The 18,894-nt window shown below is 40.4% G+C and overlaps 1 protein-coding gene across 3 annotated transcripts in view; it reads right to left on the reverse strand.

Annotated features, from left to right (window-relative positions):
- VDR (vitamin D receptor) overlaps window positions 1-18,894 on the reverse strand; it is an 82,222-nt gene that overhangs the window by 34,251 nt on the left and 29,077 nt on the right. For all 3 annotated transcript variants that reach the window (XM_063119663.1, XM_063119662.1, XM_063119664.1), the window contains exons 3-4: window positions 18,739-18,889; window positions 9,615-9,745 (exon numbers count right to left, since the gene is read on the reverse strand). In XM_063119663.1, the coding sequence (XP_062975733.1) occupies window positions 9,615-9,745; window positions 18,739-18,889 (282 nt within the window). The remainder of the gene's footprint in view (window positions 1-9,614; window positions 9,746-18,738; window positions 18,890-18,894) is intronic.

Raw genomic sequence — 18,894 nt, forward strand, 5'->3', positions numbered from 1 at the left:
AAAAACAGGCACAGCATGGCCACATATGTATATAATGATTTCTGATTTCAGTGCTAACTTATGTAGTACTTATCAACTGAAAATTGTGAAGACAGACATTCAAGCAGAGTCCAGAGCAGACATCCCTATCAATTAATCAGAATTGGAGACAAAAGTCTAGAACCAAAGTTTTTACTCTGTGAAGAGAAGGGGATTCCCTTTACGAAAGTGGAGGTGTGTTCACAAAAGGGAATGGAAGCTTCTTTTATTCAGTGCAAAAAGTTTCTATAAATACTGACTTCCTGTGTTCAATCATTCAATTAATTAATTAGTGCATTCAATCAATCATTACCTTCAATTTAACAAACCCCTAATTTGCTGTTCTCACTGACATAGGAGTTGAAATTAAGGAAGGGGTCCAGAGTACATATCTTTTCATAGCCACATGTATCACTGCTATTGTACTGGTTGTTCATGAGAAAATCTTTACCTGCCACTTCCTAGGATTTCTCTTGTCTGTCACAAAGGACATCATCAGATGAGTGTTTTATTGCACGCTCGTTACTGGGCACTCAAGGATTTTCACAGGTCCTATTCACAACACCATCTGTCTCACGTGTGCCCCCCCGCCCCTTCTAGTCTTCTTTGTGCCCCCCAAAAAGAGATCCTGGTGAATTTAAATTATTTTTGAGATGGAACTTGCCGCTATCTCCTGCTGTGTGCAGGAGAAGCAGCGTGATCAAAATGGCCCAACGAATGGGCCATGTGCACGCTGTTTACTGACAAAAGCGTGGGCAGAGAATGAGGGCCGAAAGCGCGGGCAGAGAAGCAACGGTAAGGAAACGCAATTTCCCCCATGTGATGACACTCAAACAGGCATGGCCATTTTCTCCTTAAGAAGCACTATTTAGTACATCTCCTTTCAGTATTTGGTTAAAGGTAAGACTCGCAAACAATGATAATGTTATAAATTCTATCATTAACATTTATAGAATTATAAACACACATACCAAGTCATTGTTTCTGGATATTCCCATATGTCTTCACTGTTACTTACTGGTAGAGAAAGGATGGGATATGTGGTTCCATAATTAAGTATGTAAATAATAAAATAATGGACTTCTTATTGATAAACACCATCCACAGAAGTGCTAACCGTGTTTGCCTTTGGCTTCATTTCAAGGTATATGATGTCAGATTTAATCAATTCTCAAGGTCAAATGCCAAAACCCTTAGAAGCCCCTCACCTCTTTTTCTCCTATAGGGGCTTCGTTCAGGAATCAGATATGAATCGCAAATAACAAACAAGGATATGGGAGTAGATAAAATAACTAGGAGATTCAGCAGAAGTGGAATTTTACCAGACACAGCAACTTCCATATAAGCACAACAGTTGGCTATTAAAAACTTCAGATTTTTCCCCTCTCTTAGTAACAGCCAAGAACCACAGAATTTTTAATTTATTTTTTTGGTCATAGTGGCCTTGGCAGGTTTTAATCAGATGTGTTCAGCAGTAAGTGAATAATATTCATGGGAATTTGGTTTCTACTCACATTAATATAATTATCATTGTATACGAAATTCTGCCATGACTGTTTACACATGCTACCTTCAGAGGTGGTTGTGGTATCCAGTCATGCAAAGCTATGCAGGTGTGAGTGATAGGCACAGGTATCATTAATACAAGAATGGTTCTCATGAAGCAATAAAGCTGATCCAAGTGGAAAGTTCATTTGCACATGCACAGTTGTGGGTTGTTGCTGCTTTGTTAGCTTTCCCCTCCAACTGCATCACCTCATGACATACTAAACACTTCTCCGGAGAGCACCCCAACCTCCAGGAGGCAGGTGAAACAAGAGGTGGCGGTGGGAAAGGTCCCCAGAAAAGCCCTAGTTCAATCAGGCATTCCGTGCACAGCCCTTTAAATCCCACCCTCGTGATTAATTAAAATGTAAAAGGCAAACGTTTGACATTTTCTAAAAAAAAGATTTATAGTACTGTGTCTTGAGAGCCATCTCTATAGTTTCTTATGCTGTTGAGCAGAATTTTGTTGTTGTTGAACAGCACCAGAACTCAAGGTGGCAAAACAGAGACAAAACCCTCAGGACAGTGCAAAGGTACAGGGTGTCGTGTTTCTCAAAACCTCCCACCTTCTTGGGAGACAATAACGAAGCCTGCTAAGTAATCCACCAAGCTTTATTCAAGCAATAAACAACTCTTTCCACCTGAAGAGAGTCTAATCTCTTGGAACTTTCCCCTAGGCAAAACTATGCAAACTAAGCGAGACAATTGTCCTCTCAAGAAGAATGGAAAGCCCTTTCCTAAGATGTGTTAACTTCAGAAAGACTAATTCTGATGCAGGTTCTGACAGGATGCCAGCTGGGCCGATTTTCACCTTCCTTTAGCTCCGCCCGTTTTAGTCTGCAGCGTACTTTAGGATGGGCTAACCTCTCCGTGCTCTCCCCCTGGGAAGAATATTGGCTTCCCACTGACTGTGTATTGTTTGCCCTTGAGGGGATAAGCTCTGGAGAGGGTTCACTCCCAGCTGGTGAAGAGCCCATGAGAGCTTTCTCCCCCACTGGTAAAGGCTGGCCTGTTTCTGGCGCCAACTCCTCTACTTCAGAGTCTGATTCTGATTGATCACCTGAAACACCTTCTTCCAACCCAGGAGGAACAGGGCTAGACATGACACAGGGCAGCATCTACCAATGCATGACAGAACCTCCACTCACTCAACAAGACCTCCCTTTCCTCTTGCCCCCTGCCCATGCACCTCTCCAGATCTACTTCGGTGGTGGTGGGGACTCTAACCAAATGTGGTGGAGGAATCTGTTCTACCAATGGTGCCCATTCTGCTGGTAGAGGAACACACTTGACTACAATCCATTGGAAACTTTAAAAGGCATATAATGCCATAATTTTATAAACAGTGGCTCTTGTATACATTAGCAAGCACAGTTAATAGTTCAATTGACAACAGTTTTAGATATAGGCATATTTTAAGTTCCACATTGATTACTGCTGTGAGACTTGTTTCACCATGGGGGAAAGTAGGCATGTAAAGCCACCTGCATGCTGCTCCTTTCTATGTTATAAGAGTTTGAAAATGCTTTACTTTCCCATGCTAAGTAAACAGACCCATCCTTTACATGTGTTTTGTCACATTTATGCTCTCTTCCAGTAACATCCTTATCCATCTTATATCTTGCAATCACATTTGCTCAGCTCTTCCTCCATCACATGCAATCTTTCTTGGTCTCTCATACGATTCATCCCCCTTCATAATTTTCTTCCATGTTTCCACCAAATCCAGCCCTCTGGGACTCCTGAGATAGTCACGCTCTCTTGCTCTGGCCGGACCCCCTTTCCCCCTGACCGCTGATCATTTGATAGTTTCCCAACTTTTGTGTGGATTTTTTCACATTCTGGAAGGCTGAAATGACTCTCCTCAGGCTTAGTTACTGGCAGTAAGAAGTTTAAGCTAAAATATGCTGATAAGGACTTCTCTGAAACTGAATCAAGCTGACACCCGTGCCGTAAGAAATCAGGTCTGGTGAAACCATAAAGCCAAACCTTACATATTTTAAACTGAGTGAGAAGCGGTATAAATCACAGGAGACACACTGTTATTCAAAACAAATTAGGCCAACTATAATTCCAGCCTGCAAGAGCCTATCTTGTTTATTATTTCAAAAAGATGTTTTGAGAACTGTCAGTCTTGAACAGAACTAACTCTTCATCATAAACAGGAATGAAAGCATAGATCACTGGATGTAATAAGGTGACTGAATATTGCCCTAACAATGAGAGGTTGACCAAATTGGATGTAATTTAAATAGTTCTTGGAAATTGGGAAGGTTGTTCTTCATCTTAACAATACTGTATCTTTCTTATACAAACAAAAGAATGAACTATTCACACATACTGTCTCATACACTTGCCTGTAAGCATATTAAAGTAACCCCCATCCCACCCACCCCCAAACCACATTTGAGTTAGAGAAGGCAAGGAAACCTAAGGGGTCCACTATTCCAACTACACATACTGTTCAGACATACTACCAAGACAACTATGGTGTGGCAGTATGACTATATGAACAGGCCCTGTGCTTTCACATTCCCCTCCCCTCCCCAAGGACCAGCCTTCCCTTTCAATTTTGATTTAGAAGTAAGGGGGGAAGTCAGACCACTTGAGGAAAGACTGAGAGGAGAGAAGGGGCACTTCTTGATATTGCTTGGAGCCGGTCACAGATAAGTCATAGTCTGTGCTGACACCCCCACCTCTGTAATCTCAGAATGGTTCAGTTCAGGCATCATACCAAACCATGGTTAAGGAAGCTTAATTATGGTTTGGTGTGATGTCTGAATAGGCAAACTATAGTTTGTGATTGACCAGCAAACCAGAATCAGAATTCGTGTTTTGGGAGAAGTTGCTTTTCTAACTATGGCTTGGAATGATGTCTGAACTGAACTGCCAATCATAGTTACAGCTGTTGTCTTGCTTCCAGAGGTTACTGCACCTAAAGACTGAAGTGGAAAGCAACTACATAAAAAATGAAAGTTCACATGCAGCTCTAAATCATGGCTTTGGCTCTGAACTAAGGCTAGTGAAAACAAAAGCAGAGTTTGCAATGATGGTTGAATGGAGCCAGTGCGACCAATGCAGCTGCCAGTGAGAAGACAGATCTGGCTGGCGTCTCCCTGCAATGCAAATCATAGAGCCACAGGAGCCTAGGGCTGATTGGGAGATGGCACACTTAGGCTGGGTTTTATTAATGACACAAAGGTGGTTAATAAGCCAGGGTGGCTTATTATCCACCCATGCACATGTGAATCCGGTCTTTGTGTCCTTCACTCTGCTTTTAATCCTGTTTATTTTACTTTGGCAGATTCACTTTTAAGTGGGTGTCCCGTTTGCCATGTAATAGTGAGGAGTGGATCTACTTGTAAACACCCCTCTTGTGGTTTAAACCAGCAGGGTTGCAGTTGCAGGGTTGCAGTTGCAGGTATCAGTGTTTCTCATGACCTAACAACAATACTCAGAAGTGGAGTCCTAAACCCAGGATGTAGTATGGATGGCAACAGTTGTTTCCAGGGGAGAAAAAACAGCTGGCGCTACAGAAGCACCCTTACAGAGAGCATGACCCTTTTAGTAATTTGGCCTACAGCTCTTTGAAGCACATTCTGTTCCCATTCATTTAACTAGAAGTCAGCTTCGAAAGGCTATTTTTAGCTACAGTCAGTTAAGGTTTCCTTTATCAAGTAACTATTTCACTAAAAGGATCATTTACAAGTTAACTGCTACACTGTACGCTACCACCACATCCTAGAAAACATCCCTCTCCCATGCTTCTACTGGGGTTTAATGCCAAATTCAAAGTGGGTACAATTCCGCAGAAGCTGCCCTTTGCCCATGCAAAGAGCTGCTGAAATCAAAGTCCTCAGACTCTCTTCAGGGCTTGTTATACAAAGATATTCCAAAGAGGCACAAAGGCATCAACTCCATTTAAATGCTACTTGTCTAATGATTACAACAAGATAACCAAGAGGGAGGGGAAAAACATTGTTTCAGGGGAATGGTCTCTTGCTGCTTTTGGATTTACCAATGCAAAAGGGCAAACATCTATTTTTAAAGCAGGCAGTTGTATCCCAGTGAAAATACTTTTAATCACAAGTGGAATATCCTAAACTGCAGATCTATATCTGTGCCTCAGATGCTAATGCAGTTAACCAATATCTATTTGTACAATTACTGAATAGTACTGAATTTTTAAGGGTGTTTCCAGTACATGTCAATAGATTTGGGAAATTGGCAGGTGGCTACCAGGAGGAAGGCCTTCTCTGCTGTGGCACCTCAGCTGTGGAATGAGCTACCTAAGGAGGTTTGCCTGGCATCTACACTATATTCTTTCAGACGCCAGGTGAAGACCTTTTTATTCTCTCAGTATTTTAACAGTCTATAAATGTAATTTTAACTTTGCTGTTTTAAATTTGTATGTTAAAATTATATTTCTGCACTGCTGCTGATTTTATCCAGGTTGTGTTTTTATATTGTATTTTATATCATGTTTTTATACTGTTTGTTCTATATTTTGAATGGTTTTAATTTGTGTGAACCGCCCAGAAAGCTTCGGCTATTCGGCAGCATAAAAATGCAATAAATAAACAAATGCTTTCATACAGCATTACGAAAACTACCTTTTTGTCTAAAGTCCTATCAGCGTTAAACGATGCACCAAATGCAAATGAGACTTGACCTTTTACTATCTTCAAGCATAGATACAAAAATGCACAAAGTTGGCAAGGTAAATGCTCCTACTAAAGCAACTTCTGCTAGAGAGAGTGGCTTGGTTTGAACAATCACAGCAAGGAAAATAAGCCGTGGTGGCTTATTTCCACTGAAGCACATGCCGGAGGGGTGAGGGAGCTCTGCATAATTATCCTTGCTAATGTGGCTTGCCAAGTCATGTGAACCTGGGAAGTGTGGCTTGTGGCCACCCCAGAACCTTAAAACAGCCTATGGGTTCTGGGATGGCTTGTTACCATGGGTTTGCACAACAGAGCAAGTCGCTCTAGTGAGTGACATTACGCAAATCCCCTCGGCACACAATTGGCACATGGCTTATTTTTCCTACCACGGTGGCTTATTTCCCCTCCCATGATTGTGTGAACCAGGTCAGGGTACATTTTGTCCAGTTGGCATATGGAAGGAAGCACTTCACTATTGTGGACACATACTTCGTACTACCTCTTTCCTTTTTCTCAACGGGTTACCACTCCCCCCACCCCCACGGGCTCCACTTCCGATTCACAGAAATTTGACAAGTTACACTTTTTCAGCTGATTTTTTCCATGCTTTACCTGCTTGATTTCTGCATGTCAGGGGCTGATGTTAAAGTCACAGGAGTGGGCTTAATACAAAAAAAACCTGAGCGACAATATGGACGAGGTGCCAGTTTGCCTAACCCTGATTTCACAGCTACTGATATGTAAACAAAATTGTTTTTATCCAGTAAGACCTAGCTTCTTTTGTGCTGGCTGGCTGTACTTCAGATTATAACTGCAATGCACTACCTCTATTTGAGCTATGTCTTTTAAAGAAAGACTGCAATCTCTTTTTCCACTGAACTCATTAAATTAGTTTATTGTAGTAAGCTTATTTCTTGGAAACAAGCGCTAACAGTTGTGGGAGAGAGAAGAAGAATCTATGAATATTCTGAAGTGTTCAGGCAAACTCTAGGGATTCCCTACCCCCACAGTTATCTAGAAGGATAGGCGGTATTGAAAGCAAATGATTAAAACAATTTGCTTGAAATGCACCTAAGTGTGTTAAGAAGCTAGTCAATAGCTGGTGACCATCTTACAACACAGCAGTGTCTCATCCACCATATGGATCCTGCATGGTGTTCCATTTCCTAGAAACAATTCCTGGCATGCTGGAAAGTACTGCACGTGCTACTCTCATTAACTATGTACCAGTCAGAGTAACTCTAAGTATTCGAACACGAAGTGATAGTTTTGCAAATGCCAAGTTGTATTTCATATTCATATAATTTGAACATGAACAAGTCTGCTTTAGTTTTACTTTCCTTCCATATTGAATATCTCAGACATTTTATCAGGACTAGATACCTTTTAAAAAGTGAAAATCAAGAGCATGACCATCAGCATCACAATTATTTTATTTTGGGTTTTTTTTTTACACATTTAGGCAAGCCAAAACCCAAAGTTCTCTATTTGTCTATTCAGCAAAGATGGAACAAACCAACTCTGTGATGAAGCCAAAACCAAGAAGGACAAGCAGAAAGAATTAAATTCTACAACATAGCCATGTCTATAAAATAGTTGGAACCCATGTTTTAAAATAGACTGTAGTCACATACATGTGCAAAGTACAAGAGAACCATAGTCCACATGATGATTAACTATAGTACTATAAACTCCACCGCATATCAACATGACCTCCCACACAATTCAGCTACAATTATTTTTAACTGGATCATAACCAGTCCCTCATCCATCTCAATTACCCAGAATTCTAAGAAAAATAAAAAAAAGCTACATAATGTATTTGGAAGGAAATGAAACCTGTTTATCTGAGAGTTATACTCTTATTCAAGTACAACACACAAACGCATGCCAAACATTTGGATGGTGGTAACTTATGTTTTGTACCCCCATCCCCCGCTTTTTTCTTTTTAAACCATCTGTGTGCAAAGTACTTTTGTGATGTGGTTACAGGAGGAAGGTACCTTGACTTTTCTTACACTGCATTGTGAAAGCTACAGAAGGACTATGGTAGACTTCCTAGTATAGTTCAACCGCCTGATCAGGTTGCTAAAGTGTTGATTTTCTAACCTTTGCACCAAATCCCTTTGTATGGAAAATTGGTGTGTGTGTATGTGCGTGCACCATCTTGGCCTTCACCTCAGGCAGCAAAATGTCATGGGTTGGCCTTCTTAGCTTGATTCATACATGCAGCCACCTGCATGTATTATATTAACCATTATGGCTTCAGTTAATATTCCACACATCCTAGAAATGTTGTTAAAAACTGAAACAGCACATTGCGGCTATGAACTCACTGTCTCTCCTAAGTCAGAAAGAGGAGAATGGGCATAGCCCCAAATGAGTTCGGCTTTCTAAGAAGTGGAACAATTTCAGTACAGCAGCAGTGTGAGGAGTGCTCCTCCTATCACAGTAACTAACAGCTCAAACATATCTTTTTAAAAAGATACATTTATGTTTTATGGTGCACAATAGTATAACAACTCTAGCTGCTGGTAAGGTAAGGACAACTTTTTCTGGAAAGGAAGCAAGAAAGACATCGTACCCTTCCAATTCACTATTTTCCATAGACAGATAATTGATAAATTAGTCGATAGAAAGTTAATTTAAAAAAACAAATCTTGGAGTTATAGTTTCAAAAGTACTGCTGAGCAAGAGATTTGGCTGCTTGCAAAGGTGAAAGCCCAATTCTATGATCAATGGGAAACAGAGGGTAATGTCCAATGTTAATCCTACATAGAGTAGACTCACTGAAATGAATGGGACTTAAGGCAGTCATACTGAAAGACAGATATGCCACCACTGCCGTTGTCCCCATCTCTCCCTGCTACGCATATGACAGGAACTCAGTCTGACAGCATCAATAATATATTTTCTTGACTCAAATTCTGCCAGCTGCAAAGATCTCTGAAGTAACTACAAACAGCAGAAACAACTGAAAACTCTAAACCGCTTATCAATGAATTGCTACACCTCCATCTAGGCAAGTTTGAATGATCCTATCTCTCACCTCCTTCTGATAAAATCTTAACCGTATAACTGAAAAGGTTAAGGGGCACATATGCCTTTGAGGCCAGAATTACTACCCGTACATTTACCTTCCTCTGAGTAGACACATGCTTTAACTTCTGTACTGAGAGGATATTAGGTTGATTAAAATGGGTCATTGTATATTGCCAAAACATAACGTGGAAAGAGTCAGAAAAAAGGAGCCAACTTTCACCAATTCTCGAGGCGGAGATTTTCAAAAGGGTTTTAAACAGATCAAAGCTATGTAAAAAGTGATCTGGATTCTCAGTCTTTAACTATTGCAAAACCTCTAAAAGAAAGAGCTACATGCTTACTCACACTCTTTCATCATGCCTATGTCAACGCAACGCTTCAGCCGGCAAGCTTGGCAGTGCCGCCGGTTATCTTTGGTGATCTTACAGTCGCCATTGAATGGACATGTGAACATCGCTTTCCTTTTCATACTCCTCCTGAAAAAGCAAACACAAAATATGTCATCTTGGCTTGCTCAGTTAGGAAAATGCATAATTCATAGTCTTTTGTGTGGATACCATTCTGAAAACAAACAGTGCGGTAGATCTGCATACAAAACCAGCTGTCCTCTAAACAGCCAACACACAAACACTTACCTGGCATAGGACAAATATCCCATATGTAGCTGAAGTTATGTTCTCTAAGAAATCTGATTATTTTAACATTTTGCTCTGTCATTACACTTCGACAAAACTAACAATTCGCATGTCCTGGTTGTTTTCTTTCTAAATATCATTTAATATTTTATAAACTGCATACAGAAAGACACCATTTCTTGTCAAACTGAAACAGCTTGTACTATAAACAGGAAAACGTTGACCACAGTTCAAATGTCTCAAACAGTCCAGTCTAAACCTGGAAAACTATTTAGAAACTGGAAAGAAGACGACAAAATTTTTTAGAACTCAAGCACAGGTAATCAAAAAACAAACAAGTAGTATTTGTCAATTCAAATACATGTCTAACTGCTTTATAAATTCTGGAAAAGTAGCTCACAGCTGCAAGATGACAGAATGCTGTAGTATTTTAATGACTAAATGGTTTATTACATGAGCTAGTACTATATAAAGTGCCAAAAAGGCACACAACTACTCCAAACACCAATAAAAGGTGATAATTATCAAATAACCCATTTATTTACAATTTATAAGGATATATAAAACCAACTGATGTGTCTCAAAGTGGTTAACAATCACATTGTTGGGTACTATAATAACCAATAATATATATCATACATGCAAGAATACAAATCTAATACAATCCAACAATATTACAGACTTTTATAACATTTAGCACCTGAGACAATACCATCAGAATAATATATGTACAGAAATAGGGTTTCTTCTCATTTTCTATTCTTATCAGCATTGTCAATGCATTGAATGCATTGAATGACAGGAATTTGCAATTAAACTTCCCGTTTTCGCTGTTCCAGCTTCTTCGGACTCAATGCCATATCAGGTAATACCCTCATTAGAGCTGTTTCTGTCTCGGGGAAACAATTCCTCCAGTAAAACTCAGCTTCATTTGTTTGTTCTAGTCTTTAACAGACCGCAAGTCGCAGTTATATGAGCTTTCATAAGAAAACGAGCCTATTTCATGAAATGCATGACGGAAAAGTGATATGAGCTTTCATAAGAAAACGAGCCTATTTCATGAGATGCATGACGGAAAAGTGAGAATGTGGTAGGTTATATATATTCACATGGGTTTTATTTATTTATTTATTTATTACATTTTTATACCGCCCAATAGCCGAAGCTCTCTGGGTGGTTCACAAAAATTTCACTAGAAATAAATAAATCAACAAAATAAAAAATAACTAATATAAAAAGGGTATAAAAAGAAAAGAAAAAGACAGGCATATGTCCTGGATTTCAAACATACCATGAATGCAATACATGACGAAAAGGGTTAACATTGGCTGTTTCATATCCAACAGGATATTTTTGAAGCCTGCCACTACAATAAATCCCAAGGATAAAAGGTTTATACAAGTTATAAGACATTTTCTGGGCTTTAAAGTCTTTTCTTTGAAGAAAAGGAAGCTAAAGGTAGACAAGTGGGCCAGGCTTGGGAAGGCAAAGGGAGCCTAGGTTGCTCACTCCCAGCCAAAAGCATCTGTGTTCACAGCAAAAGTCACCAAACATGGATGTCTTTTGGGAATGATCAGATGCAATATCTACAGCCTTCATTCCAAGCATCATGGTTTTCTCTTCTATCAGTCATCTTGTAATTATTATGCACACACTACTCTCAGCCACCGAAATACTCCTGGAAATCTAGTGCTCTCGCACTGGCTGCAGCTATTTGGGGTGGTAGTAATGCAAGATCACTTGTTTCCATATTTATTGATGAGCCTGAAGATCTCTACCACTGGTACCTTTCTAGGGTAAGGCACAATGATCTATTGCAGAACTACCTTAAAGTTTTTCACCGTTGTGCAATCCTCAAGCAGGAAATTTCAGCAGACTGGGTGACCAAGCCAGAGGATTAGGAAATATAAGGCCAGTTCATATGAATCAACAGCCCCCATCATGGGTTAATTTACCATCAAGGAGCTGCAGCAAGTGCCAGCAACCATTATAGATATGCAGCTGCTGAGTAGGGGTTGTCATGTTTTGCGAACCCAGCTGGCAGAGGTTCTTTGAGGGTTAAACAACCTTTACATAACCCACAGTTTGCATGTGCCACATTTCACAACATAGGCCCTTTCTACACCTAAAGATTATCCCAGGATAATGGAGGGATCGTCCCTGCCTACTGCCGGGATCCCCTGCGTGTCATTTGGATGCACAGGGATGATCCCAGGAAAAAAAGGCAGGTGTAGAAAAAGCCACAGTGTTGCAATTGTGGGGGGTTTCCCTTTTAAAAAACACGTGGGGAGGGCCTTTTTTCTTATTGAGTCCACTAACGTCATGCACACCTTTGCAGCTGCTCAAGAATGGAGGTTTCAAAATAAAAGTGTGGTTATTAAAAAAAAGAAAAGTGGTTTGGGGAACTAGTGAATATTGAGAGAGGGACAGTAACAGGACAACAGGCTGGGGTGAGCACTGGTGCCCTGCACACAAGCCAGATGCTGCAATACCAGGAAAAAAAACCTTGTGTAGATTGGCCCCTGTTGAAGCAAACATCTTGGAGATAACCTCAGTTGTCTACTGGCCAAAGAAATCCAAAGAGCAACACAAGAGAGTTAATGTGGAGAAAGTGGATAGAGAGGGATTTTCTAACCTTTGTGCCGAATCGCTTTATATGGAAAATTGGTGTATATGAATGTGCGTGCGCCGTGTTGGCCTTCACCTCAGGCAGCAAAATGTCATGTACCTCTCTCTCGTATAATACTAGAACCTGGAGCCATCGCATGGAGCTGATTGATGGGAGATTCAGGACCGATAAATAGATAGATAAATTTAGGATAGATCTTCCCAAATCCACAATTCCTCTTTAATTACAATTAATTTGCTATTCACACTATCCCTTCGTGCCCCCCAACTTCTATTCTCTCTTTCCCTCCTGGAGGAAAATTGCCCCTGCCTCCTGCAATTAAGCTTAGAAGCTTCCACTGGCAGCAATGAAAGGCTCCCCCCTAAGCTTAATTTCCATGGGGGGGAGGGTTGCAAGGGTGTTCCAGTATGTGGGAAGGGGACAGTTAACTCCCCAGCTGTAATCTCCCTTGGAAAATCATTAAGCTGAGAAATCTTCCATAGGCATTAATGAACACCCAGAGCCCTTGGGAACAGATCCAGGACCCTGGGAAATAGATTTAGGGCTGGGACCCCATGAGTCAAGGCCTAGCAACACTGTAATCCTAAAAGAAAACAGTGAGAAATCTTACTGGCTTTACAAAGAGTCTTTAAAGTCAGCAAATATAAGGAATAGTCCCCAATGTTGCAGTCTTGCTAAACTAAAAGATATACTCGACTCTTACTGAGCAAGACCACATCCAAGAAAACATTAAGCCAATCAGCAATTATAACAGGTGTCAGGGGTAGTTTGAAGATAAAAGAGATTCAAAGTATTTTCCAATAGAAAAGAAGCAACAGGAGAAATTATTTTCACAACGTATCTGATGGATTTGTTATGAAGGACCTAGCAGACAATATCTGTTTTACTCAGTCTGTGTTTCTGAACCAGTTGAGAACTTGGTTGCCTCAGGTTTAAAATGCACAGGACTGAGAGCATATTGCACAGTCACAGAAGGCTTCAGATTACAGGAAAGATGAAGGGCAGGGTGTCCGGCAAACTCTTTGAATCACGCTCAGGAGAGGAAAATGACCAGAGGGGCAGGCAGTTAGCAACAGGCATCTCATTTCTAATGTCCCCATTTGGTCTTAAGACATCATTATTGTTGCTTTGAAACAAATAGCCTATTGCAGGTTTCTCCCAGGACAGACCTTGCCCAACTGACATTTTTCATCCACTTTCAAGGTCAAATAATGCCCCTGGGATTTTTGGGTTTGACCCAGTGCATCATTCATATCACTGACGTTCCTGCAGCTACCAGCATGTCAAGCACAGGAGTTTGTATTTGCCTGTAGCAGATGTTTTTAGAAAAAAAGATCTACAGTTGGTCTGGGGGCATGGAAACTCCAGTTTCTTTGGCAACTTACCCATACTATTGTGCTACATTTATGGGCCAGAAGTAGATGTTCCAAGAGATAGAGCAGGGGTCCCCAACACAACACCCTTGGGGCACCCGCAAAACTCTATTCCTTACTCCCTTCAAAAATCAATTAATTAAAACCTGAAAAATGTTAAGGCACCAGATTCTCCTTCCTGTTCCTGGACCTGCCACTGATCAGCTGTTCAGCAGGCAGGAAGAGAAAGGAAGTTGTTTCTTGGTCCAAGCCAGTCTTTTTCCATCCACACAGACTTTTCCCTTTTGCTCCTTATCTGTGCAGTCCCATCCTCTAGCCTTACAATTTCTCTCTACCCAAGCCTTTTCCTCACCATTTCTCTCCCACCTGCCTTTTTACATCACTGGTTCTCCCTACTCCTGCCTCTTGCCTCTAGCTTCTCTCTCTCTCCCTCCCCTTGACCCCTTTGCTTTGCTATCTCTCCCTCCCTTCCAGCTTTTAACTTTGCTATTTCTCTCCCCTCCCCATCTTTTGACTAGCCAGGCCTGGATGACAGCTATTATGTGACTACCCACATCCTCCATGGGAACCATTTTCTGATGGTGCCCACAGTAGTTTCTCAAATGTACCCACAAGTCTAAAAAGTTTGGGGGCTCCTGAGAGAGAAAGAGTAGCAGCTATGTCTCTTTCTCCTCTCTTCCTGATAACATTTTATGTGGCATGACATTATTACACTCTGCATTTTCCTGCCTCTGCCTGGCTATGGTGAAATGCATAGCATCAAAATGTTACATTTTAAGTTGTGCTATACTACAGCTGTTAAGCAGGAAGAGATGGGAAAGATTGCTTTCAGATGACAGTAACAGAGCATTTCTGGTTAACCTAACATTTTACTAGCATTAGCTCTGCTCAGGGGTGATTGTACTTTTATCTAGTCCTCATGGAAAAGGGGAGTCAGCCTTCAACAGCCCCAGCAACATCCTTCTGTCTCTTGTCTCAGCCATTTTCTTAGTATGGTGGGAAGATATTCTAGATTTCCAGCTCACCGCTTCCCCAGAGCTTGGGGCACTGAACAACTTTTAAATGTAGTAAAACCAGGAAACTAAAATGCTCAGCTAAAATCTAGCACTTAAGAGCTCCTCCCATGTTTTTTCTAACTGAACTGTTTTCATCTTTTCTTTCTCCTCCAGCTCAGTTCCTCATAATCTATTTTCAATTTCTCTCATCCTCCTTCACTTCATGCGTCATGTCTACGTTAGTTAGCCTGTGGGCAGGGGCGGCGTTTATGCAATTGTTGCTTGTATAGTGCCCAGCTGCCATAGCCAATAAGTTTCAAATACTATATTATTCAAATCACAGATTAAGATTAACTCCATGCTTGCTTAGCTCAGCTACTAAGAGCCATTTGACATTTTACATGGCAGCCTGGGTAAGCCAGAGGTTTTCCCTCCGGTATCTCAAAGCTGCTGCACAATTGGCTCCATAAGGCAACCGTCACAAACATGGTGAATATACTACTTTCAGAAAATATTGTGACACATTAGAAAAAAGAAGAAAAAGCCAATTCTATAGCTGTGGATATTTTAGTCTTTCAGTTTTAAAATTGTATTAGTTACTATTAGTTCTTTGCATTGCTGATGGCTTTTACCTTGGGTTTGTTTTAAAACTAAAGGTTTTTATAGTATATTTTGCTATGCTGTTGCAGTTTATAGTTTCAAAGTTTGCTTTGCGAACTGCCCAGAGAGTTTTAGTTATTGGGCAGTACAGAAATGTAAAAAAATAAATAAAACAAAACAAATGGCAGTGCGAGATGTAATTTAAAACCTTGGTGGAAGCAATGATAGCTGGAGCCCTCCAAAGTAGTTTGGAGCAGCAACAGGAATGTCTAAGACCTGGGGAGTGGACAGTTAGATCATTGTCAGTGAGAGAGCCATAGAGAGCCCGTGTGGTGTTGTGGTTAAGGTGTTGAAGTGGGACTTGAGAGATCCGGGTTCTAGTCCCCACTCGGCCATGGAAAACCACTGGGTGACCTTGGGCCAGTCACAGACTCTCAGCCCAATCTACCTCACAGGGTTGTTGTTGTGAGGATAACATGGAGAGGAGGAAGATTATGTACACTGCCTTAGGTTCCTTGGAGGAAAAATGGAGGGATATAAATGAAATAAATAAATAAATAAATAAATAAATAAATAGTCTCCTGTCTACCTGAGTCACCACTAATGCCAGGAAGAGCTAGGAGTCACAGATTATCCAGTTGACAAAGAAAAGGTGCTCCAGCCTCAGGGTAACTTTCAAAAAACGAAATTGGAGCACAATACCTTTACCGGATGCTATAGCCCTATTTATTAAATAAAAAATACATTTGTTGTGTGTTAAAGAAAACTGTGCAGAAAGGTAGGATATTTCAAATAAAAATAAATAACATAGATGAAGAGTAGGGAAAGGACGAACAGCCTATTTAGAGGTTTTAAAATACACCATTTTCTTTTTCTTCCATTCTTTCTCCACCCTCAAAGAGGTAAAAAGGCTGATGAAGCTGGGATGATGTTTGTACTATTTGTTGATTATTTTTAAAAATGAAGCAGACAGGGGATTGGAATGTGGAACAAATGAACTTTACATAAAATGTGCAATTCTTACAATGATACTAAAATGGTTAGGAGAGACAAGCCAGCTTCATAAGAAATAATATTTTGGCTTGTGTTAACTAACCATAGTCAAGACTAAACAGTTTGTCTAGATTTGGACAAAATGCTAAGCAGTGGTTAGTCTAAAGCAAAAGTTAAAGCTTCTAAACAACTCCTCCCAGCCACGCTGGAGGTGAAGAGGGGAGGAGGGAGACCAGGAGACCAGAGGGAGACATTATTGCATAATAATAAAACATTATTTATCATTACATTTAAATGCAGCCTTTGTGTGGAAATCACTTAAGGATGTGGAGCATAAGCAGCACACTACCAAGAACAGAGTCCAACCATAAAATGATTAAGGGATGGAAGTTTAGCGTGAGAGGTTCACCTATATTCAAAGCAGTACTGTGAGAGTTAACCCACATTTAATTTTCATTTATAAATACTGGCACTGTCATTCCAAGGTGCTACATTTGTTTTCTTGACAAATTAATCTCAAACGAACAGGATTTTGTGTTTCCACACAAAAACTAGGTTCACGTGAATCCACTAATGGCTCCATAGTATGTCATTCCCAAACTATGCACTAATGCAGCCTAATGGGACTTGGGAGCACTATTCACAAGCATGAAGCAATGAGGTTACAAGTGTGCCCCACTCCAATCAGCCTTCTCAGATCTTCTGCAGTGTGTCTGCACTGAGAAAGAAAGGATGATACAATTGCACTCAATGCAGACACAACAGAACGGCTTACCATCGTGGAGATCTTCCACTGCATCTCTGTGTGAGTCATTGTGAAGCTTGTGAAACATTGGCCTATAAACCTGAGTTCCATGAAAGGAGAAGATCCTCTTTAGCCAAGCCATTTAGCGTGGGATTTCAGAATAATTCAGAAAGAATCATTCAGATTTCCTTCAAATGTTACCAAGAGAAAGATACTCAAATTCTGCAAGCTTCAACCTTCTTGGGTTTCAATCAGATCCCTGCAACAGATGTTTCAGTCAATGCCCCATAAACATGATGAATAGCTGGCACTGACGTATATCATGTCTAGGACACATAGTGTATGACTGAATAGCTGAGGGCAGTAACCTTGTGTGTGGAAATATACACTTGAAAGATGAGTTACTCATTTAAGCAACAGTAATTGAAGAAAATGTTGTTGTTCTGGTTAGCCAGGCTGCACTGCAGCCCAACTGGAAATCTGGCTGCAAGGTCTACGGTATGCAAAACATTCCATCCAACAATCTAACAAAGTGGACATGTCTGCGACAGAGACGCTGAAGTAAGGGAGCCATGTTAAGAGGAAATTGTCCTTTTGATCTCCAACTTTACTATCCATGCTAATCCCCAACCCGTGCTATTCCTACCTTTCAATTACAGCATTCGATACATATGGGTTTTCCCCTGATTAGTCACACAACAGCTTTTAATTATACCAGCTATTAGTCATCCATTTTTAACCAAGAGTTCCCAGGAAAACTACTTATGTCAACATTACAGAAATATGTTTTATGGTGAAATGGCAGCTTGTTTATGAGATATGCTAAAATGTTGACAGTCCTTGGAACCCTCTAGGATAGCACAGAAGGGTGTTGCCCACCCCTGATCTAGATCATGAGAATTATATATATATACATACATACATGTATGTATATATGCCTTGATGATAGCAGAAGATTTTTAAAAAAGTAAAAGCACTGTCACTTAATCCAAAAGACTATGAAATGAATTGGGGCTTGAAGTGATTAAGAGAGATTACTTCACTCTGAACAGCTCTATTTCCCTCCCCAATCCTGATTCTGTTTACCTTTTGTCATTACTACTATTATTAATCTTAATCTACAGAATTTAAATATATCCATACATTAAAGTCAAGGAGGAAATTCAGCTTTAAGTTTGCAGTCAGATTAGGTGTTTTCCCTCTAAATGCTCATTGTTAGATGCAAAATTACCCTCCAAATTCTCTTCCATGTATACTTTCTTCCTTAGATTGCAGATCTCTCAGGGAGGGGTGGGGGTCTGCAGCACCTTGTTTAAAAGTATTTTACAAATACTATCATTATGCTGAAACAATTTTAACAAGAGGAAAAGGAAAACTATTTTATTGATCAACTTTTGATGGTAAGAGTAAACTGCTGGTTCAACAAAAGATTTGGTTTCCAGGGCACAGGTCAAAGCTATTAGGGTAGACCTATAAATTAAATGTCGGGAGTCACATACCGAAAAAATCCTTTGCAACCTTCACAGGTCATAGCGTTAAAATGAAAGCCAGTAGCCTTGTCTCCACAAACGCCACAGATTCGGGGAATGTTCCTATCGAAGTCATCGACTGGATCAGGAAAGGATGGGCAAGTTGCCATGGACTCCATTTCTATG

Source organism: Elgaria multicarinata, chromosome 3, assembly GCF_023053635.1.
Source record: "Elgaria multicarinata webbii isolate HBS135686 ecotype San Diego chromosome 3, rElgMul1.1.pri, whole genome shotgun sequence".
NCBI classification, from domain to species: Eukaryota; Metazoa; Chordata; class Lepidosauria; order Squamata; family Anguidae; genus Elgaria; species Elgaria multicarinata.